The sequence below is a fragment of the Heptranchias perlo genome, chromosome 27 (genome assembly GCF_035084215.1).
Source record: "Heptranchias perlo isolate sHepPer1 chromosome 27, sHepPer1.hap1, whole genome shotgun sequence".
Lineage (NCBI taxonomy): Eukaryota > Metazoa > Chordata > Chondrichthyes > Hexanchiformes > Hexanchidae > Heptranchias > Heptranchias perlo.
The window spans coordinates 38,223,672-38,248,428 of record NC_090351.1 but is presented as its reverse complement, the minus strand read 5'-3'; the positions used below and the strand labels follow the sequence as shown (position 1 = coordinate 38,248,428).

At 41.2% G+C, this 24,757-nt stretch overlaps 1 protein-coding gene across 4 annotated transcripts in view; it reads left to right on the top strand.

The window, feature by feature from the left end:
* rap1aa (RAP1A, member of RAS oncogene family a) overlaps nucleotides 1–24,757 on the top strand; it is a 133,038-nt gene that overhangs the window by 58,314 nt on the left and 49,967 nt on the right. For all 4 annotated transcript variants that reach the window (XM_068007686.1, XM_068007685.1, XM_068007688.1 and 1 more), the window contains one exon: nucleotides 20,039–20,124. In XM_068007686.1, the coding sequence (XP_067863787.1) occupies nucleotides 20,068–20,124 (57 nt within the window). In that variant the 5' untranslated portion in view covers nucleotides 20,039–20,067. The remainder of the gene's footprint in view (nucleotides 1–20,038; nucleotides 20,125–24,757) is intronic.

The window sequence follows — 24,757 nt, the reverse complement described above, 5'->3', positions numbered from 1 at the left end:
TATCCTTCTTCTGATGTAAGCTTCTAGTGCAGAAGTTACACTTCAGTAAAATCTAAGTAATTAATAAAAAGTGGATATGTAAACTTTTAAAAATCCAACTGTTGAGCTTGAAAGCAAATTTTCTCCTCCTCCTTTCCAACCCCCTCCATCAGTATAATGAACCAGTTTCTCAACTTGTCATTAACTTCAAGTGTGAAATTGACAGCTAACATCGAGTGATATCGCTTGCCTTAACCGGAGCAGCGAAGAAAGACTTGCATTTCTATAGCGCCTTTCATGACCTCAATGTCCCAAAATGCTTTACAGCCAATGAAGTACTTTTGAAGTGTAGTCACTGTTGTAATGTAGGAAACACGGCAGCCAATTTACACAGTAAGGTCCCACAAACAGCAATGTGATGATCAGATAATCTGTCTGTGATGTTGATTGAGGGATAAATATTGGCCAGGACACTGGGGAGAACACACCTGTTGTTAGTAGAAAATTATTTGGCTTAACAAGACATGCTGAAATCATAATTAGTGCAATTGAAGTGTTCCTGGTTTCTAAACTTGTAGAAATATCAAAGAAGCCATTCTGAGATGGCCTGGGCTTTTGCCTATCTGCCAACTATCCCTTTTTCTTCCTCTTAACAATTTTGCTTGGATTTAGTTTGGAGGGAAAATCTTGCTTGACCTTTTAATGCCCACTGTCTATCTGCATACCACTTGTTTTTAAATGATAGTTGACATCTCTGCAGTCAAATGTAAGTTGTGGAATAATCAAGTATACTGCAGCCGTACTTAATGCAGCGTCTTCGAGCCTTTTGATCTCAAAATAAATTCTAAACTTTAGAATCTACTACTGTGCTGTCTGTGTAACGGATGAAGTTTTTTTGACGTCCTATTTATTTTCCACGCAAAATGCTTGTCTTCTGTCAGTGATTTTAATGGTGGTGTGCAGTTTAAGTCAGTGTTTGAGCATAGGTGACAAAATGAAACATCAAGGTATATGTCTGATATTTCTTCTGTCCCAGGACCAGGAGAGTTGTACTAAGAGGCTCGCCCCAATTGGAGTCTGTGTCATGTTACAAATGAAATCAAGTAGAGATACAATTAATCTCAATGGTAAAGTGCTAACATTTTCGCTTCTAACTGATTTGAGGAGAGATAAATATAGTGGTGGAATTTACTGTGTATTTGCACCTAGTGACGGGTATAATGCAAATACCCAAGGTAAAAGATCGCAGAAACTCTGGCGCAAGTGCGTCACGGACATAATTACACTGGCCGAATTTCCTCACTCTCTTACGCCAGTCTATCGAACCTAGCCCCCAAACGCATCTCGGCTCATTATAATGGCTTCACCCGCAGGCTAAAGAATGTACACCCGAATTTCCTGCCGTTATGCTGGTTCAAAACTGGTGTAAAATTAAGCCCAGAATTTTAAGCGCAGCAGGAAAGTCATTTTTCGGGTGTTTTTTTTTTACCCCTCTGGGATCTGCTCTATTTTGTTTCTTAAATGCAATTTTATGGCATTAGTATAAGTCACATTAAAAATTGAAAAGCTTCCATGATTGCATGTTCTTGCACATTAAGCACAGCATGTTTATGAATAATGGATGGCTTGAAATTTTAATTTTCATAGTTTATATTTTTAAAGGAATATATGGTGAGTTCTGCCTTTTCTTCGGGGGCCCCGATTATTTACGTCCATATTTACATTCCAGCATGAGACTGGCAGGAAATTTGGGTGTATATTGATCTTGGAAAAATGGACATAATTTCGGGTGTAACTTCCTACTCCCTCCCCCCCCCCCCCCCCCCCAAAAAAAAAACCCCCAGGAAATTCCACCCCAATAGCTTTTATTTTGTTCATTGAAATGGGATAATGTGTACCTATGCAGTATTTGTTCTGCATTTCTTCTTTCTCTTTCTGACCCCCCCCCCCCCACCTCATTCCCACAAATTTGCTCAGCAAGAGAATTTCATAAAATAAGCTGATGGAGTAGTCGCTTTTTAATTGTCCTTTCCTTCACATTGCTCTTAAACTGCCCTTTCTGCTTCACACAGCATCTCTGTGGCTTGTTCTGGCTGGACATGTTGCTACCCAGTTGAAACCAGTGAGTATCTTCCATTTGTTGGCTGCTGTCTCCAAAACCAAACAAAACGTCCATTCTTACAGCCAGAATCTGAAGCTTGAGATCACATGCCGAGAGAGTGACTGTTTGCCCTATAGCAGGGGTCTAAAGTTGCAGAAGCCTGTAGGACATCAAATATTCAAGTTTTGCTCATTATACAGCAGCATTCAGTAGTAGGAGACAACCACTGATGTGCTCACGAAACAAATGGCATCCAAGGTAGTATTGCTCAAGCTGCTCTCGTCTCATCTCCCCTTTTGAAAGCGGGACAGCCTGCTGATTTTCCATTCAGAATGCCAGAAGCTTTCGACTAGCATGATCTCCTCCGCTCCCCCCCCCACCTCCACCCTGCATCCTAGCAGTCAACTGCTCCCTTTGCAGAGTTGACTGGCACGTACAGTACTTTGGCATTTGCTGCATTGAAAACAGTATGTATAGGAATGTTAAGTGCTTTTGTTTCTTCCCTCAATAGCATTTCTTTAAAGATCATCTCCTTTTTGTTGACCTATATGTGTTTAATCCTTGATGCTTTTTAATGTGCCACATTAACAGCAGTCTCTTTGATTAGATATCCTAGTGGGAAGTGATTTATTGTAGGCCAATTAAATTTTGCAGTGTGTAATTGTTATAAATCTGGGCCTTTTTAGGGCTATGGGGGAAGAGCAGGGGAGTGGGACTAATTTCATAGCTTGTTCAAAGAGCCAGTACATGCACGATGGGCCAAATGGCTGCCACCTATGCTGTATCATTCTATTCTAATGTGGTCTTTGGCTGAATTTTTGAAATGTGTATAAGTAAAGCAAAATATGTTCATCTCCAATGAAAGCTACTATCACAGCTGTCTTGAGTCCTTTTACACAGATAAAAAACATGCATTTTTTTTTAAAAACACCTAGTTGTGGAGCTGCTTATAGATGAGTTGCATCATTGACTTTTTTTCTTGAAAATATTGTTACACAACTCAATTGGGGGGGGGGGGGGGGGGGAATGACATGTAAATTCAATTTCTCGTGCTCGCTGAAAGACTAGCAATTAATTGTGAGGCAGCCAAGGAGTGGGTTCAACACACTGCCATTATTTAGTTCCAACTTGGGGGAAAAATGAGCTCTTGGTAGTAAATGATCTCCAAGTATGCAGTTACACATTTGTTTAGGAGACACCTGCTTCTATTGCTGGCAAATTAATTATGTATAAAATCTTGCAGACTTAACTGTAATCACTTAATAATTACAGAAGCTGCATGATTCACTCAGGAATGTTATCATGGGTTGGTTTGTCATTTAAGTTTTTTGAGGCGACCAGACTGGGGGCGGGGGAGACCTGTGACCTCTACCACCTAGAAGGACAAGGGCGGCAGGTGGATGGGAACGCCACCACCGGAACGTTCCCCTCCAAGTCTCTCACCATCCTGACTTGGAAATATATCGCCATTCCTTCATCGTCGCTGGGTCAAAATCCTGGAACTCCCTACCTAACAGCACTGTGGGAATACCTTCACCACATGGACTGCAGCAGTTCAAGAAGGTGGCTCACCACCAACTTCGCAAAGGCAATTGGGGATGGGCAATAAATGCTGGACTTGCCAGTGACACCCACATCCCATGAATGAATTTTTTAAAGAAACTATGGGTAAATAAGAATTCTGCACATTGAGTGTACTATATCAGCTATAATATGGTTTTTGTAGTTGTGTTTATACCAACTTAACCCTATTTTGACTGTTCTGAAAATCTTCCTTGAAATTTTGTAAGACCAAAAACCACTATTTTAGACTTTGCAGCAGCTAAAAGGGACCTTGTTTCCCTTCATTATTGGTTGTGATTTGAGAACACTTGACGTTTACTGACCTTTTTGCCAGAAACCATTGTTGGGAATGCTGTAGCACTTTGCATCACTGAGTGTTGGGGTGTGGACCAGTGTCTAGCAATCCCCACGCAGCAAGCTCCTGATCTCAATTATGCCGCTGTGGGTATTGTCCACTCGAGGCCAGGTTAACCCCCCCCCCCCAAACCCCTAAAAAGGTAGAGGTTAAAATAGGAGCAGTAGTTTTTCATCTGGGATAACCCTACCTCTTGATATATTTCCTTGTCTCCTAAATGATACAGCACTAAGTTCCAGTTCTGTCAGTATCCCACAGCCAGGAGACCCAGAGGTAAATGTAGCAACAGGTCTGTCTGAGGCCACAGGGTGCGGGCGAGGCATCTGCAAAAAGCTCCCAAGACAGTGTGATTAGTACTAATATCCTAAGCTATTGGCCACATCGCTAAGTAAAACAAAAAAGCACAAACTTCAATTTGAGCACAATTCTTGTAAGCAGTGTTAATGGGGACTCTTTTTTTCATGCAGACTTAATAGAGACTTAATTTCCAGCTGAATTAGCTACTGCCATTCCTACTTTGAGTAGCATCAACTTGGAAGTCTTGCGAGCTGAGCTTGGCCGTCGGAGAGCTCCAAGTTCAAAATTGAAAAATATGCAAGCCTATGTGCATTCATAAAACTACCGTTTGACAATTATGCTTTAACTGGTAAATTTATCATTGCGTCAGCTGTAATACTGTGAATTCAGGGATTACCAGCAACTGCCAAGTGTCAGCTTGTCTTTGTGGTAGCACTGTCGCTTCTGAATTTTAAAAAAATTGTGTTCAATTCCAGCTCCAGGGCTTCAGCACATAATCTAAGATGACACTTCAGTGCTGCTTTGTCAGAGGTGCAATCTTTTGGTTGAGACATTGACCTGAGGCGATTTGCCTGATCAGGTGGAATTAAACACTCCCATTGACACTATTTGAGAAGTGAGGGAATTTTCCCAGTCTCCTGGCCAACATTTAGCCCTCAACCTATATCACTAAAACAGATTAACTAGTCATTTAGCTTATCGCTGTTAGTGAGACCACTCTTTGCACAAATTGGCTGCCCCATTTGCCTACATAACAATAAGACCTTTTTGAAGTGTAGTCACATCATTGGGAATCCTGAGGTTGTCAAAGATGCTATAGAAGTGCAAGTTTGTTTTTCCACATGGTAGGCTTCAGAATCTATAGGTGCTATAGGAATTTTAGCAGCACTATGCACTGTTGATACACCTGTTGTACTACTGGCTTATTTGGCGTGTTTGGCAAATTATTGTTTTTGATTATTATAAAATTGGTTATTGGAGGTAAAATATTGCATTGTTTTGTCTGAAATATTAACAGCACCGCAAATGTAAATATTAACTGGTTCAAATTTTTAGCACAAAACTTTGAAAAGTGCAAACACAACAAAATGGAAAGTTAGTGCAAAAAAAATTGATTAGGTATTTTGAATGGATTTTTTGAGTAGACTATAATAAATCAGTGTGCAGCTGGCTTTATGGGTATAGTTATAGGAAAACATTACTTTTATAAGCCAGTGGTTGGGCAGTCAGAACTGATGACAAATAGGTACAGACAGAAATTGCAATGGATGTCTTGTGGGCAAAAATGGCCCATCTCTCTTATCTGGATACAAATCAGGGAGAGCAAATCTTTTTCTTTTGATGAAGCTTTTTTTTTTGCTTGATGTATAGTTACATAAATTTAATAGGCATTGTAATAAATGGTGAATGTGCAGATCAAAGTTTAACTACCACAGTCTGATGTTTTCAGCTGTGATTTTATAATGCTTTATATACAGCATATTGGCATCATCTAATTACTACTTGGTCAACCTGATCTTCTATCCTAGTATTGTCCAATATGTTAACCTCTAGCCACATGTGGCTAATTGGGAATCCAAATCTAGCTAATTGCATTTCTGATTGTCTATTACTCTTGATTTACTAATGTGGGCAGGTGACCTCAATACTCAATTTGTGTGCATTGTATGTAACCTTTTCATTCATTTGTTGGCAAAATGATAAGATGAAAAGCCAAATGTGCAAGTATTCTTGATCATTGAGTGCTTTACTTCTGTGGTTACTGTATTTAAAAAAAAATCATTTTCTGGATGTGGGTGTCACTGGCATTTATTGCCCATCCCTAGCTGCCCTTGAGAAGGTGGTGATGGGCCGCCTTGAACACTGCAGTCCGTGTTGAAGGTGATCCCACGATGCTGTTAGGTAGAGAGTTGCAGGTCTTTGACCCAGCGAAGGTGAAGGGATGGCGATATATGTCCAAATCAGGATGGTGTGACTTGAAGGGGAACTTGGTGGTGGTTGTCGTCCCATGCATTGGCTGCCTTGTTCTTTTAGTTGGTGAAGGTCGCAGGTTTGGGAAGTACTGCCGAAGAAGCCTTGGCGATTCGCTGCAGTGCATCCTGTAGGTAGTACACACCACAGCCACAGTGCGTCGGTGGTGGATGGGGTATCAATCAAGCCGACTGCTTTGTCCTGCATGGTGTCGAGCTTTAGTTTTGGAGCTGAATCCATCCAGGCAAGTGGAGAGTATTCCATCACACTTGTGACTCTATAGGTGATGGAGAGGCTTTGGAGTGTCAGGAGGTGAGTCACTCTTTGGTAGTAGATATTTAAGTAATATGCACCTGTGAAGTACTTTTACCTGTATTGTATGTACGGCAGTTTCTAGTAAAATTAGTTCATGTGGCTAAAATGGTGGTGTGGTAGACACCTGTCAAGCAATTTCTATTGAACCACACTCTTCTTTCCTACTGAACCCTGATCTCCTGCACTATGGACCTTCACTTGGGTTTCTCAAAAAAGGTATGATTTTGCTTTTAATTTGTACAGAGATGTACATAAACACTAAATGGTTGCTTGTTCCTGGGACACAAACTTCAGGGCTCCATTGAGTATATGATGTACTATGAATACACTCATGCAGAATTGAGTCTTTTTGAATTGAATCTTTTGACACGTCGGAAATCCACTCTGAGTGTGACTATTGAAAGTAGACAATTTAAATCCTTTCCGTTCTGATCAGCTCAAAGTTTGCTTAGAGAAATCCATTGGCATTTCCTTTATCTGAGAGTGGCATATTCTTTGAATGTAACATTACAATTGAAATTTTTTTGAGAGCTTCAGTACTCCTGAACAGTTCCCTCCTCCAAGCACTAGCTTGTTTTATAATTGTTTCTCTAATCAAATAATGGATGGTAGTGTTTAATAAACTAGCAGTTTGCATCCTACACTTTACCCCTGTTTCCGTAGAACAACTGATAGTCGTGCATTACATCCATAATCTAATTAAATTTGTTTTAACCAAGCACCATATTTTGATGCAATTTTTAGTAACTAATTTACTGAACTTTGTTTGAAATGTTTCTTTATCTGATTTTCTAGCAAACATATAGCTGCTACAGAACAAGCAATTTGGCAGGAAATCACAACTGTAAACACCCAGATACAGTTTTCTTGCTGTAGGCAATTTAGCGACAGGCTGATGCATTGTGTTTGGAAGGGGAGAGAGGAAAAAGACATTTTTAAATGGAAAAGGCAAGCCTTGCTGTATGTTCTGCTTTGTTAAAATATGGCAGATTGCTTCATTCAAATTCTATCCAAGTGTGAGGAATTGCATCAAAATTATATTTATCCCATCTTTGGCAGGGTGAGTGACTATTTGAATCAACAGTGCTCCTTTTTATGCATTGTACCTTTTTTAGTCTCCTCTCCCCAACCACCCTGCTGCCTTTGGAAATTTGTGCATGCTTGCCTTCGTTCTTTAAAGATAATTCTTTTCACCCTTCAGACTACCATCTAAGTGCTCTTACATTAGTACTTTCCAAAGTTATGGAAGCTGCTGCAGAGGCTGAAATTCTTTTTCAGCTAGAAATTTAAAATTCTCATGTGTTCAAATCTTTCCATGCCCTCGCCCCTCTTTATCTCTGTGACCTCAGCCCTACAACTCTAAGATCTGAGTTCCTCCAATTCTAACCTCATGCATCAATTTTCAGCGCTCCACCATTGGTGGCCAAGCATTCAGCTGCCTAGGCCCTAAGCTTTGGAATTTGCTCATTAAACCTTTCCGCCTCTGTCCTCCTTTAAGAGCAGGTGGTCACTTTGTTCATCTCGAGCTCTATCCTTAAATACTTTTAATCACCCGCTATTACCATGGATGGATGACTTCAAACCTTATGACTGTCATCATGCAAAGCACTGTGTGCACATCTATTGTCCTCCACATTCACTTCAACTGTGCTGTAGTTGATGCCTCATCCTCTGATTCCCTCGATATATTCCATTGACTCAAAAGTTCCTGAGGGCTCTTTCCCCTCTTGCACTTTTTTCTTTCATCCATGACCAGTTCCACTCACCATCCAGTCCTGCTTATTGTTTTGCTGGTTAATTTTAATTTTATTTCTGCATTGGTCAGCTTCCTTCAAATTGCACACCTTTAGTACGCACACCTCCTAGACCTCTTACAGTGCAGTGATTTAATTACATGTTTCTCACTCATGCTGTTGTGGGTCAGTGATCTTGTATCAGTTCCCCAATCAGAAGTCACCGCCTCTTTTTGTCTACACTCCTAATCCTTTGCCCATTGTTTTTGGCCTCGTGAACTTCCACATCTTATCCATCAATTAAAGCTGTGTCCAAAAAGACTGATTTCCTATTTACCACGCTCTCTTTTCCACCTCCCAAATCTCAAGATACTAATAACTCCGTCTGTCGCTCATACTGTTCCATGCCTGGTGACTAGCTTTGCACCCCTCATCTCCAGCCTCCAATCCGTTCTCTCCTTCAATCTTTATGTATTTCATTTGATACAAACATTCGGCTTCAGACCTCATCACTGCCATGACATGGACATAAGCTGAATGTCCGAGGAGAGGCAAGAGTAGTTGCCCTTGACATTAAGGCAACGTTCAGCTGATTATGGCATCAAGGCGCTCTAGCAGGAAGATGGTCGTGGTTGTCAGAGGCCAATGATTATCTCATTGAAACATCTCACTGACACACTGATTCTCATTGAAACATATAAAATTCTGACAGGGCTAGACAGACTGGATGCAGGGAGGATGTTTTTCCCTAGCTGGGGGGTCTCAGGATACGCGGTAGGACATTTAGGACTGAGCTGAGGAGAAATTTCTTCACTGAGTGAACCTGTGGAATTCTCTACCACAGAAGGCTATGGAGGCCAAGTCACTGAATATATTTAAGACGGAGCTGGATAGCTTTCTAGACACAAAAGGCATCAAGCGGTATGGGGAGAGAGCTGGAATATGGTATTGAGATAGAGGATCAGCCATGATATTGAATGGTGGAGCAGGCCCGAAGGGCTGAATGGCCTACTCATGCTCCTATTTTCTATGTTTCTATGATTGTAGTCCCAGCACATAGCTGTAGAAGTTTCTTGGGGCAGCACCCTCTGCCCAACCATCTTCAACTGTCATCAGTGACCTTCTCCCCATCATAAAGTCTAGAGTGAGGCTATTGGCTGACAATTCCACTGTTCAATTTCAGGTACAACTCTTTAATGAAGCAGCCTACTGCAGGACATGGACAGTGTCCAGGCTTAGGATGAGAAATGGCAGGTAATATTTGCATCTGATAAGTGCCAGGTAATGACTTTCTCCAAGAGAAAGCCCAACCAACTCCCCTTGATCTTCGCCATCACTATTGCCCATCAACTTGGGGTAAGGAAGAGGTGTGTGGTGGGGGATCAGCATTGACCAGAAGCTTACCTGAGCCAGCCATGAATGGTACTGGGCTACCAGAGTGGCTCATCTCTCAACCCCCACAATTACTCTCAACTGTCCCTCAGCCTTCCCTTCATATGTTGCAATGTAGTGATGTTTTGGGCAAGAAAAGACCATTGGTCCACTTAATCTCTTGTTGGTTTACCTTATTCTAGAATTAAGGGCCCACTGTTCTTTTTCTTAACAGGAATGTAGCTAGTCTTTCTGTTCTCACTTTTGGGAATTCTATTACCCTTTTCTTTATATAAAGTGTTGCCTAAATTTCCTATTTTCCTTCTGACCCCCTTCTCTTTAAACTATGTCCCCTCTAATCCTTTGCTTGACAAAAAAAACTTTCCTAGATCTAAGAATTAAAAAAAAAAATAGAAATATCAAGTCTCATCATCCTCATCTCGAGAGTTGAGTCCCAGGGTGGACAATCTCTGCTCATAACTCAGCTCCCTAAGTTTAGGAATCCGCTTTGAACTCCCGCCAAGAACTCTACATCCTTTCTGCAGTAAGACCACCAAAGCTAAGCATGGAACAGCAGGTGCGGTCTCAGCAAGGCCAGATACAGTTTTGTCACTTCCTTTTAAGATGCTTTTAAGATCCAAGCCTGGCATCACTCAACCCTCTACTTCCCCATTTACCTGTCTTCCTTCCTGGCCTTACCAGCCTTGTCCTGCAATATGGACCTGGCTCTTCACTTCATTTTCTCTTTTTTTTTAAAAAAAACTCTGCCAACATGTCTAAAGTTGAAAGTAAACCCTGCATAAAAAAGTCTTATGGTTCTGTCCAAGAAAAGATTTCTTGTGTTATGAATATGTATATAAAAGGATGTTGCCTTGTGCCCATTGTAATGACCAATTTCGCTGAGACCCCTTTATAGTAAAGACATAAGAGCCTTGGGAAAGATGCAATGTAGACCCTAACAGCACTATGGGAGAACCTTCACCACACGGACTGCAGCGGTTCAGGAAGGTGGCTCACCACCACCTTCTCAAGGGCAATTAGGGATGGGCAATAAATGCTGGCCATGCCAGTGACGCCCACATCCCATGAACGAATTTTTAAAAAAACTAATCAGGATGAGAGGTTGCATTTTTTAAAAAATGACAGAAATTAGGGCTTTTTTCAATATAGAGAAGGTTAAGGAGTAACCTGACGTGTCACCTTCGTAGTATCTTATTCTAGTAGGTATTGCGCAGGAGGAGGCCATTAGGCCAATCATGCCTGTGCCAGCTCTTTGAAAGAGCTATCCAGTTAGCTCCATTCCCCTGCTCTTCTCCCCATAGCCCTGTAAAATTTTTTTCCCTTCAAGTATTTATCTACTTATCTTTTGAAAGTTACTATTGAATCTGCTTCAAGGTTATTTAGGGTTATGCTGGATAGTTTGTTTTTATTGACCAGTGAAAACAAACGGGAGGGCACAAATTTAAATTAGTTGGAAAAAAATATTTTTCATAGTCAGGGATTAGAATATAGAATTCTCTGCCACAGAGCACTGCAGAGTCGATGAATTCTTGAAAAGGAAATTAGATAATTACTTGAAAAATGGATGAGGCATGAGCAGAAGAGGGGGATTAGACTTAGTGTCTTGAGGAAAAACATCGATACAAATTTGACGTGCTATTTCTGTTGCTGTAAGATTGTATGAAAGAGTTCCAAACTCTGAATTGCTACCTGCCATTACTGAAGCTTACCAGTAATGTTTTTCCAAGTGGGCAGCTACACTTTGCGCCCCCTCCCTGCTTTCCTCCGTCTCTGAATTCTTAACCTTGACCAAACCGGAAGATTTGTTCCAATGACCATTCAAAATACTTGGTATTCAAGTAATTGTCCTGTAGTGTGTTGGTGTTTAACTGCTCGGTTCTCGATTCTGTGTCTGAATTGGAAAGCTTGAGTGCAATGAAGTAATGAGCGGGCAAAATGGTGTCACTCGTGGATTGTAATAAATCACTTGCATAAATTGAAAGGGGCTTGCTGAGTCACTTATTTGCATATATGTCATGGCTCTTTTTAAAAGGAGCTAAATGTTGAAAATAGATTGCACTAATCTGAACAATTTGAAATTGCTTATATAAATAAATGTATTACAACATTTCAGGGGCATTCCTCGGAGTAATGAAAGCTAGAGTTTTTAACCCCCTCAAGCACTACTTCTGAACATTTTTTAGTCATGTTGGACTGCACACCATATTGCCCGAGTGGTACAGCTGCTGTAGTGTGTGTGTGTCTCCTCCCAGGTGCGTACTGACTGAACAGCATTTGCTTTCTTGTATGCAGCTGTGTTCAATCATTTTTAGCAAGCTTTTATTATTTTTGTCTTCCTGCTCATTATATTTTCTTAGTATGCTTTAGTTTGAAAACTAGGCTTAGTACAGTATTCAAGTGAACATCCTTCATTGCTCTTCTAGGAATGGGAACAGGATGTGCCTTTTTAAAAAGTGTATATATAAAATAGAAGGCAACAATTGCAACATTGATCACAAAAGCAGTGATTCAGCCCCACTGCAGATGGGCTGCCTTTGTTGCAGCTAGGTATCAAGCCAATTGTGTCTGTATTTTAATAAACTTTGTAAATCTCGGGCTCCTGGATCAGATTCAGGAGTGACTGACTATAAGCCTTGTATTTTCAGAAAGGAGCTGTTAGAAATTTGTTGATGAGGCATTTGATCAGTGATTGACTTTTAAGAGAAGGATCCCAAAACACATCAGTAGTCTAGAAGTGACTTTTTTTGCATCATGCATATGGAGGCAGTGGAGAGTTCTTCATTCCTTGTTTATTTTGGTTTGTAAACTTGGATTCTTGTCAATTTGTGTAGAAGGAAAGTAATGTTTTAAAAAATATCATGGCCAACTCCTCTTAACCAAAATAGTCACTTTATTGCCAATCTCTACTGAATGGTGGACAGTTTATGGCCACGAAACTGTGACTGATCAATATGATCTGACATAGGATGTCCAGACAGCAGCCTTCTAATCCCGCCATTGTGAAAGAGATTCAAATCCAGATCCTGGAGATGAAAAACGTGTAGATCTGCACCAACCAGTACTACCAAATTGATCATTTTGGTGGATACTCAGATTTCATTATGATTTTAAAATATGCAACATAATGACTTGCCATATTAAGAATAACATTCGCTGAAAGCCAATTGTTAATGTTTGGTTTCTTACTCTGGTGACTGGGTTTGCAAGAGTGGCTTTGTTATATAATGTAGTTACACTATTCAGTTGAGTTCTGTTTGGGGTTTCAGGTGTGAATATACAAAGGTGCTTTATGGGCTATATCTTTCAGAAGGAAGTCTGGATTCTGATCCATGTTCCAAACATTCTTAAATGTCTGATTAGTGTTTTGGAGTGATAAATTTCCTTTTCAGTCATACATGACCTTCACTGATCCATTCTGGGACACTTCACCTTTTGTACCCACGTCTGTAAATAACCTTTATTATTGACCATGTTATAAACAGCCATGTATTGAGAGACAGGGAAACTGAGCTAGTACTGTGACTGTAAAATTCTGCAGTTTGAAATGTGATAAAGAATTATTTTGTGTCATTTGTAAAGTGTCCGTCTCACTGTGGACATGATATAAAATCAGCCTTGCAGGTCTGTAATTTTGAGGGGGTGGGGAATATTGCATTAGGTCACGAAGTCCAACGAAACATGTAATTGTTTTTTGTTAGGATTGGCGTAGCCAGTGATATATTTTTGTCACATTCTATATTCATTGCAGTGTGGTAGACCTCAGTCAACATACTCCCTTCCTTTGTCAAAAACTTAACACTGACCCCCAGACCCCGCTTTATTCAGTAGTTAAGTTTCTAGTCATGTGTGTTTCAGGTTGTCATGTTAAAGGTCAACATTAACTGTTTAAGGAACAGGTTAGCAGATCAGGTTAATTTTCATGGGGTACTTTCAATGTTCTATTAGATTAAATTTTTACCTTGAATTTACACGTTTTTAAATGTGCTTTCCAAGAACTGTCAAGCCAGGACACTTGGTGTTACAGGTTATAACTTAAGGAATTCAAGTGATGTACAGCAAAAAAACACCTCTACTGAGGATAAGTTGCACTTCAATTCCTTGATGTCCCTCTTTTTAAATATGAATCATAAATGTTTTACAGCTGAGTAAAATCCTGTTTTCAAGAGTGTTCCAAAGTCTCCTAGCTGTGTCACGAGCGATGAATGGTGGTATTCTTGCTTACAATTACTACTGGCATTGTTTGAAAATATGCAGTAGATTCCAATGAAATTCTGTATGCTACATGATAGCAATAAACCATCAATAAGAATCATTTTGGAACTTGATATACAATTAGCCAGGACTCCGATAGCTTTTAGTTTGCTTTGGAATACATTATATACTTAAAGCAATGAGTGGGTTGAAACACTCCATCTCAGAACGTATTGAAAACTCCTATGTTAGGCTCTGTCTGTGGCAAATTTGATTTTTTTTAAACCTGCAGTAACAGTTACATTTGTAAGTGGCTCTATGATAAGATTAAAATGCCGTGTAATGTTAGCTTGGAAAGGAGAGCTGCTGTTGTATTGTGCCTGAGTAATTCATTCAGGAAGGTCTAGAAATCCTTGAAGTGTAGTAGTGCAATTTGTGACCGTAACAAAGAAACGTGCTGTAACTTTTCAAAATGGCCATATTCTTGTGTGCATTTTGCTCGTCAGACTCCACCTGTCCCCTCAGGATAGGGGTACATTCCCTGGATCAGGCCAATTCAGTGCTCCACTGAAAGAAGGTACATGGTGTATTTTCCATCTTTCCCCAACACAAGAGACTTGTGCCCCATTCCCCACTCATGTCTTCTGCTCCCGTCCAACCTTGCTGGAATTTCAGTGGTTGATGGAATCCTAATTGTTATTGAATGTTACTCGCTGTAAGGAAAGTTAAGAAAAAATTCTTTCCTCCCACTGGATGTAATGTGGCAATGACCATCCCCTCCGATCCTCGAGATGTAAAACTTGTCCAGAAAAGGCAAGATTAAGCTCCTGGGTCTGCAGGAAGGAATAGGGAAGTTGACCATTGCCCTTCCCCTTCGGAAATGAAAATCCGAATCTAAGAAGGAAAGAGGAAGCTGATTGTCTCTTTTCTACCTCCTTCCTCATTTTTCCCCCACCCCAACCCTAGCAGAGGATAGGGAAGTTTACAACCCACCCAGCTGAGGTAGTTTACCTGCCTTTGCCACCCCATTCTCTTTTCTTTCGCCCCCCCCCCCCCCCCCCCCCCCCCCGGTCCTGCAGCCTCTTTCCTTTCCCCTACGTTTTCTTCTCCCCGCCACTGGTGGGAGGGTGTAATTACAGTGTGTTAACTTCACATAAGCAGTTTCTGTTTGAAAGTAGACATAGGAATTTATGATAAAGAAAAATAAGGACAGAATGGATGACTTTAAAATAGGGTCTGAAATGCATCTGCACACCCTGGTCCAATTATCCCCTGTCCTCTAACCCCTCTTCACCTGAAGATTCTCCTAGCGATTGGCTGGTAGTTTTAATGTTCTCGTATAAAATCTCAAAGATAGTGTAACACATTATCTGCAGGAACAAGGTGAAACATCGTGTTCTCTTCCTCCCTCCCCACTGTTCCATTTATGCAGTATTTTGTATTTTATGACCTTATATGGAGAGGAGGATTTGCCAGGAGGCTACCGTACAACAAGATAATTGGTGAGTGATGTCATTATGTCTTTTGAGCTGATCTGTTCATCGGGTTAGCCAAGATTCAGCTTGTAGAATGTAAACACGCAATTCACTGTTTACTTCAAGCTGCATCATCAGCTGAATTTTTTTTTTCTCCTGTGGATTTCGAGCACAAAGAGAAATTATCTTTGTGTTTACTCCCTGCGGAGGATTTGTAGCTGCTTGAAATCCTGAGCCAGGAGGAGATGCATTTCCATAAAAAGGCATTATTTTTTTTGAAAAAAATGTCAGTAGCATGGGAGGAAATAGCCAGAAGCGGAACTAATGTGTTCTGCAATGCAGTGCAGAGACGGGAAACGCCACAGCAGACCAGGAATGGAATCCAAATGTTGCAGTGGAATACTTAACCAGTTTAGAAATTTTAAAAATATTTCTGCTGGCTCTGGTTTTTAAGCCCTTGATAGGACAGTTTACACTAAGTTTGCTCTCTCTCAGGGTGGCTTTTGAGAAAAATACCAAGAAATACTTTATTATATAATTTTTGTGGTTGAGTGGAAACTAGGATTTGTAATTTTAGATTGTGATAAAATACCACCAGAATTTGTGCTGTTGAAGCTTAAAAAGTAGGCAGATGTCCTCTGATTTCTGCAGCAATGTGGTGGACCAGTGAATGACTTGCACTATCATCCTACTTTCACCTGCACATTTGTATCAGTAAATAGCCAACAAGATAGTCATACTAACCTTTTCTGGGATTTCCTTATCTTAGATTGTAACTTTTTTAATGAACTGCAACTGAAATCACTGATTTTAAACTCTTTAGCACTGAAAATGGCTTTTTAAAAAAAAAATCACCACCCTGGAAAACGCTAGCCATAAATAACATTTTAAATCTTACAATAAGAGACATACAAAATTGCATGTTTTGCCAAAAGTTTGGCCGTGCAGCTAGTGCACATTTTAAATATATCTCCCTATCTCTCACTATATATATTAATGTAATGTAATTGCAGAAGTTTAAATAGCAATGTTCCTGTTTTCTGGAAGTAAGCTTTCAGTAGGCTCCACAAAGGGCCACTGTCCCTCAAGCACCTGCTATTGTTGAAACACTGAAGCTACTTTTGTATGGGACTTAACTATTGGGAGGTGTTGCATTGTGATTGGTATGGTGCCGCTTCGTGCAAATTTAGCAAAAGACAAAGAATTCAATCTCGTCTATACGTTATATGAAACCAAAAATATTTCCCTTTTTAGGAGCTTAATTGAAATCAATAATTAGGATAGATAGGAGTTGAACCAAGTGAAGCCAGCATCTCACTGGTGTATCTGAGATGGAGGAGAAGAATGGAGTCGTCAACCACAGCAACAGAGAAGTCGAGCAAGACTAGGAGGGATCATGTTAGTGCCAGTGACATTGACCAGGGTGGCCTTTGTGCTGTAGGTAGGGTGAAAACTAGACTGAGGAATTCAAACTGGGAGCAATGGTAGAGATGAGTTCAGAGTAAGGTGGTAATGAGGACATGCTTGAGGACCTTTTTTTAAGAGAGGAAAGGGAGGTTACAGAGGCGATGGTAGTTGGGAGAGGAAGGAGGGGTTGAAGGTGGGCTTTTTGAAAAGGGGTCATAACCTTTTTTGAAGGGTGGGGCTGCGCTGTTGAAGTCAGCGAGCATTGGGCTAAAGAATCATAGTTGGGTCAAATGGGTGGAGGAAAAAAATGATGGATCTTATGGAGGCAGTTAGCTTAATGAAAGTTGGGGGTAGATAGGAGTCACGAGGAAGTAGCCAAGCAAATAGTTGCAATCTTCAAATCAGCTTGTTGGTGTTGGAGATAAGGGTGGAGGGAGTAGAAAAAGGGGCTGATGAAGACTGATGTCAAGAACTTTGGGATTATCCTTGCTCTCTAGGGCAGCTGTGGTCACGGGGAAGATGTGGTATTATTGAAGATGGTCCAATTAGAACAGATTTGTTCTTCAAAAAAGTTCACTGAAATGAAAAGAATGTATTGATCTGTTTTTGAAGAGCTCATTTTTCTGATTTAGATGTACAGCTGACCACTTCAACGAGCCTAGAACTTTTGGCTGATTTGTGTTTATGAAATTCTAATAGTGTGTTTGTATAACCAGAGATGTTTTAACCATCTTCCTTTGTACATGAGCTCTCTGGAAAACCCTGTGTTGCAGGTTTGAAACCGTTTAATGTATGGGAAGAGGCAGATTATTCAATGCGATCCTTGGAAATGATTTGAGCATATTGAAATGATTGGTACAAATTCTACAAAGAGTCACTTGTAGAATAAGTATCTGTTAAGTAATGTACAAGAAACCAAGAACCAGATATATAAACCTGGTGGAATACAAGTATATCAATTTGAGATCCACTTGGGTCACATTCAATTCCAGATTTTAAGGTATTGATGGCCAAGTCACGAATGCCAAAGGGGTTGTAGTGCAAAGTTTTGCCATTGGCACTTCTTGTTACACACTTTTCTCCAGCACCACTTTGCACTTGTTTTGCTGGTGGAAAGGACTTGCTGCTTTCTAGGATAAGCGCGCACAAGCTCAAATTCATACAAAATGTTTTACGTGCAAGTGGTCACTTTTTTCACTTCTGATGGACCAGTGTGTAAAAAGATTTACCTCAAAGTATGAACTGGCACTGAGTACTGATCAGCGTACTGAGACCCCGTCAGTAAATTACAGTGTGATGAAGCCTTCTATTTATAAGACAGGGCATGATTGAGAAGTGACCTAGATGAATTGCTTTGTTCTGTAACATAGCAGCACAGCATCACTAACCTCACTACACTGATTTTAAAAGTCCCCTTAGTGTTGTCATTAGGATTTTACTGCAGCATAACGGGCATGTCAAATGTCTTTGCTACATCCATTTGAAGGTGGAAAACATTCAACAATAGCACTTATAGATTTTTGTCCTTCCAGCTTGAATTATCTAGTGTATTTTGAGCACTAGGGATTACAAGTCAGTCGCTGGTGGTGGGACAAGTTTGAGTTGATGAATTGAGTGTCACGTGACATTCAAGCAGAATCATACAGCACAGAAGGAGGCCATTCAGTCCATCGGGCCTGAGCTGGCTCTTTGAAAGCTATCCAATTAGTCCCACTCTACTGCTCTTTCCCCATAACCCTGCAAATTTTTCCTTTTTCAAGTATATGTCTAATTTTGTTTTGAAAGTTACTATTGCATCTGCTTCCCCACCACCCTTTCAGGCAGTGAATTAAAGATCATAACCACTCGCTGTTTTTATTTTTTTTTAAAAAATTCTCCAAGTGTATTGGTCTAATTATATTTTTTTTCCTGCAGTGGATTGGTACCAATATGCTAAGTAAACCTAATGGCACCACTGGGCCTGGAAGCATATTTATGTGGCGTCAAGACTGTTTGATTATTTTAAAGCCTTTTAAGCGGTGGATTATGTTCTTTTCAGAACAGGCTGTGTGCGCAGCAGGTTCTTTCACTGAGTTTTATCTTTTGTTGCCACTGGCGATTACGGCTGCCAGCTTTTTGAAGTTGGCTCCCACATGATGTGACAGGAAAGAGTGTGTTTTAACAGGACACCAGATCAGGGTGCGGTCAGCTGACAGGCTGGAGGTTTTACTGAAATGTACTTGCACCAGTATAGTACTGCTGTATATGTGCAGAAGCTGTTCTGGGAAGGAGCTGTCATGAACAATGTTCTTTCCATTCTTGTACTGACCATAACTTGAACTCGGGGAATGTTTGTTCCATGGATGTATTAGTACTCATGCATAAATGCTACATAATGTGGAATATGTATGAGCTGCTATGTTATTTGACAGTGCTGCATCTGATTATAAATGACCTGCCTGTAGGGTATGATGTACATAAGATAGTCCTATAGCTGTTGAATTATCCCTGCAAGGAGGGAGGGGATAGTTAGGTGAATTGTTGAGCTTATCTGCTTTTTCCCCCTCTCTCCTTCAGCCTCCTCCCTGATTTTCATTCCAATGAAATGCAGTTCAAAGTTACTTATTTCAAACAGAGTCTGCTGACTATCTAAGGTGGCTAGTCATTTCACAGCAATGTGAATGTTAAAAGTGGTATGTAAGTGTGGCTGATTCAGCAGCCTAGTAAGTCACTGGCATAGTTGATCAGATTTGAGTTCATTGCCGTTCGCGGTTTCATCTATTCAGGCCTTGGGTGCTTGCAGTGCGGTGGCCTCCATTTTATATCTCGTGCTGTTCTGCTTGACATTGCAGCATTGTTAGTATCGGGAGACTGTAGCTCTCCTACATGGAGGCACAAAGGAATAAACTCGCAGGCAAGTAGCAGGGGTCGTCACTGTAGGCGTGTTTTTCTTCCTCTACATGTATCCCCTGCGGGCTTTGTTAAAAGGCAAATTTCCAAATGTACCCAAGGATGTGGAAAGTAGTAACTTTTTTTTTGTTCTGGATTAAAATATAAGCAGACTGTTGCATTAAAAACATGGCCCATTTCTGTAGAGTGCTTGGCTGGAGACTAAAATTAGATCATCTGCTTCTCTCCCTATTAGTTTTTGTGTGCACTGTTTCAGTAATGTTAGCCTGCTGGGCAGTCATCTGCATTTGCTGTTTGGGAGCAGGACACAAAATATTTTTTGTGGATGGCATTCTTTGTTTCTAAAACGGGCTGTGTCTTTGTCTTGCAGATAGTGACGCTGTTTAGGAACGTCACAGGATGCGCGAATACAAACTGGTCGTCCTCGGTTCAGGAGGTGTGGGGAAGTCTGCTCTGGTAAGTACCAATAAAAGCACTGATGGTAGCCAGAAGTTATCCTTTTTATAGTTGCGTTTTACTGCAGTCCACTTAAATGGGAGCATTTGGAATGCTCCAACATTTCAGGTTTTTAGATGGTGTTGCTTTGAGTGAAACTTAGGCCTCGAGGCTGGAGTTTTCCACTTGTGACCGAGCTGAGCTTCCGACCCTGTATCCTCTCCCATCACCAAGACTGCCTATTTCCAGCCCCGTAACATTGCCCATCTCCGCCCCGCCTCAGCCTTTGTGTGTGCTGAAATAGTCAACCGTGCCTTTTGTCACCTTCAGACTCAACTATTCCAATGCTCTCTTGGCCAGCCTCCCACTTTCCGCCCTTTATAAACCTGACTCATCCGAAACTCTGGTCGGTATCCTAACGTGCACCAAGTCCCATTCAACCATCACCCCTGTGCTTGCTGACCTACCTTGGCTCCTGTTCCAACAATGCCTCGATTTTTAAAATTCTCCTCCTTGTGTTCAAATCCCTCCATGGCCTCGCCCCTCCCCATCTCCGTAACCTCCTCCAGCCTTACAACTCTCTGATCTCTGCGCTCCTTCAATTCTGGCCTCTTGCGCATCCCCGATTTTCATCGCTCCAGCATTGGCGGCCATGCTTCCAACCGCCTAGACCCTAAGCTCAGGAATTCCCTCCCCAAACCTCAGCCTGTCTACCTCCTTTTTAAATCCAATTGGGAATTCAGGAGAAACTCCTTTACCCAGAGGGTGGTTAGAAGTGAAACTCGCTACCACAAGGAGTATTTGAAGCGACTAGCATAGATGCATTTATGGGGAAGCTAAATAAACTCGAGGGAGAAAAGAATAGAGTATGTTGATAGGGTTAGATGTAGTAGGGAGGGATGAGGATGGGCCTGTTGGGCTGAATGGCCTGTTTCTGTGCTGTACATTCTGAGTCGCTCCTTAAAACCGACCTCTTTAACCAAGCTTTTAGTTGCCTGTCCTAATATCTCTGGCTCAGTGTCAATTTCTGCCTGTTTACGCTCCTGTGAAGTGCCTTGGGAAGTTTTACCAGGTTAAAGGTGCTATATAAATGCAGGTTATTTGCTTGCTTGCCAGCCTGTGATTTCTCTTCCCCCCCCCCCCCCCCCCCTCATTTTAATGAGCAGGAAAATCACAGGCTGGCACCCCTGACCTTACTGTTCGTACATGGCACTTCAATTTTAAAAAAAGTGCTATATGCAGTTCTGCAATTTTTTTGGACTTGGGCTGTTAGCTACTTTTATCTTTTTTCCCCTTGTGGATCTGTTGCCACGTGATGGAAAGAGAATCTGTTTTATAAACTGACACTTAATTGGGCAGTGAGGGAGTCAGCTGTGCTATTGAGGAAGTGGCCCACTTTTATTAGAATGGTAACACAAGCAAAACCAAGTCTTGGTTGGCTCATCCAGTGACTCACAGGCAAATGCTGTGTAGCTGTACAAAATGCTCGAGTCAGCTGATCCCAACCAGATTAGCTGCTCAGGAGTGCTACACCAGGTCTGGCCAATGGTGGTGGGGGGGGAAAAGAATCACAGGTCCCTGCTTCTGATGTTTATCCAGTTACCCCCACTAGAAGTACATGTGCTTGAATGGATCTTGAGTGAAGACACAATGCCTCAAGTATGATGGCACCAACAATTTAATAGCTGACAGTCACTGACCAGGCTTGCAGATAAAGAATGGCCACTGCAGCAAGGTACTGGAGAGCTGCTAGTTTTATGGTAAGTGTCACCAGCTTGAGGGGGGAGGAGAAGAAAGAGGGAATGAATGTGTATCCCTGATTTTCATCGCTCCATTGGCAGCCATGCCGTCAGCCATCTAGGCCCTAAGCTCTGGAATTTCCTCTGCCTCTAGCGCTCTCCTCCTCTTAAAGCGTTCTTTAAAACCTACCCATCTGACCAAGCTTTTGGTCACCTGTCCTAATGTCACCTTATGTGGCTTGGTGTCAAATTTTGATTGACAATGCTCCTGTGAAGCGCTTTGGGACATTTTACTGCGCTATATAAATGGAACATAGGAACAGGAGTAGGCCATTCAGCCCCTCGTGCCTGCTCTGCCATTTGATAAGATCACGGCTGATCTGTGATCTAACTCCATATACCTGCCTTCGGCCCATATCCCTTAATACCTTTGGTTGCCAAAAAGCTATCTATCTCAGATTTAAATTTAGCAATTGAGCTAGTATCAATTGCTGTTTGTGGAAGAGAGTTCCAAACTTCTACCACCCTTTGTGTGTAGAAATGTTTTCTAATCTCGCTCCTGAAAGGTCTGGCTCTAATTTTTAGACTGTGCCCCCTACTCCTAAAATCCCCAACCAGCGGAAATAGTTTCTCTCTCTCTCTCTCTCTCTCTCTCTCTCTCTCTCTCCACCCTATCTGTTCCCCTTAATATCTTAAACTTCGATCAGATCACCCCATAACCTTCGACACTCCAAAGAATACAACCCCAATTTGTGTAATCTGTCCTCATAACTTAACCCTTGAAGTCCGGGTATCATTCTAGTAAACCTACGCTGCACTCCCTCCAAGGCCAATATGTCCTTCCGAAGGTGCGGTGCCCAGAACTGCTCACAGTACTCCAGGTGCGGTCTAACCAGGGTTTTGTATAGCTGCAGCATAACTTCTGCCCCCTTGTACTCCAGTCCTCTAGATATATAGGCCAGCATTCCATTAGCCTTATTGATTATTTTCTGCACCTGTTCATGATACTTCAATGATCTATGTACCTGAACCCCTAAGTCCCTTTGGACATCCACTAATTTTTAACTTTTTACCATTTAGAAAGTACCCTGTTCTATCCTTTTTTGATCCAAAGTGGATGACCTCACATTTTGTCTGCATTGAATTCCATTTGCCACAGTTTTGTCCATTCACCTAATCTATCAATATCGCTTTGTAATTTTATGTTTTCATCTACACTGCTTACAATGCCATCAATCTTTGTGTCATCGGCAAACTTAGATATGAGACTTTCTATGCCTTCATCTAAGTCGTTAATAAATATTGTGAATAATTGAGGCCCCAAGACAGATCCCTGTGGGATTCCACTAGTCACATCCTGCCAATGTGAGTACCTACCCATTATCCCTACTCTGTCGCCTTTCGCTCAGCCAACTTCCTAACCAAGTCCGTACTTGTCCCTCGATTCCATGGGCTTCTATCTTAGCTAACAGTCTCTTTTATGTGGGACCTCATCAAATGCCTTCTGGAAGTCCATATAAATAACATCCATTGACATGCCCCTGTCCACTACTTTAGTCACCTCTTCAAATGCAAGTAGTTGTGTATTTAATTTGCTGGGAGAAAAACTTGGAATTGCCCTTTTCAATTGAGCATCCCATGAAAAGCAATGATGAGCAAGTATCGAAGTACTGATTAGGTGACTCTTTTTAAAAACCTGTTGATTTGAGGAAGGGAGGTGAGTGTCTCTCAATTGAGAGACAATGTGTCTTCACTCAGCATCAGTCCATACGTGTACATCTAGCTGGAATAACTGGACAGTGATCAGAAGCAGGGACCCCAGCTGGATTTTTTTTTTTTGTTTCCAGCTACCTTGGCCAGAGATACTAGTCAAGTGCAGTTCCCTTGCTGCTAATTTGGCTGCGAAGGGATTGAGGGGAACAGGCAGTGTTTTGACCTACATGGATTAATCTGAATCAGTCCCACAATGGCCGATATAACTTCCTTAAAGTGCACCCAATCTTGAGAGATGCACTTGTACCAATACCCTTGCATAACCAGTAACTTAGTGTTACTGCAGCTAACTTTTGACATTTCATTGACAGCACACCTGCACATGTACACGTGCCTGTTTAAGAGTGCTATATAATGTTTTACGCACCACCTGCTCAGGTGGGTGCTATTGGAAGAGAAGTGAGTTGCCCCAGTGTCCTGGCCAATATCCTTCCTTCAAACAAAGCCACCAACACAGAGTGGCCATTTGTTCAATTGCTGTTTGTGGGGCCTTGCTGTGTGCAAATTGGTTGCCACTTTTGCCTTCATAACAGTGACTGCACTTCAAGAAGCAATTCATTGGATGTAAAGTGTTTTGGGATAGCCCAAGGACATAAAATGCTTCATAAATGTTAGCTGGTTAATTCTTAAAATATTACTTGTCGGGCTATTAAGCTAAGAATCTTAAAGAATGTGTCAATAAACTAAACTGCACTTGAGGCGTGATAGTATGGTTTGCAGTGATATTAATCTAGTCTTGTGCTTAATACATCTACCCTGAGATGATGAAACAACAGATAATCTGCTTTGATAAAGCATATCACTGAATCTTCCAAATTGAATGCAGTTTGATCATTAACTGAAATAAAGCCCAAGAGCTTTGACTCTGCATAATGCTTAAATTTGAATATTTTCTCCCTGTATGACTTTTTTCCCACTTGCTTTCTTGTCAACATAAAGCCTGGAATCCATTTGGTACATCAGTTATTGGATTTCTAAATGGTGTATATTTTTAGTCTGCACATTTTGACATGTAGCACCCAACTGTGCTAAGGATTGTAATATTTGTGCATTGACTTTATTTGGTTAAGAACATGTCAGTATAGTAAGGGGTGACTCATCAACTATTGCATAGGTTCTGGCTTTTCCTAAACTGTTGTGAA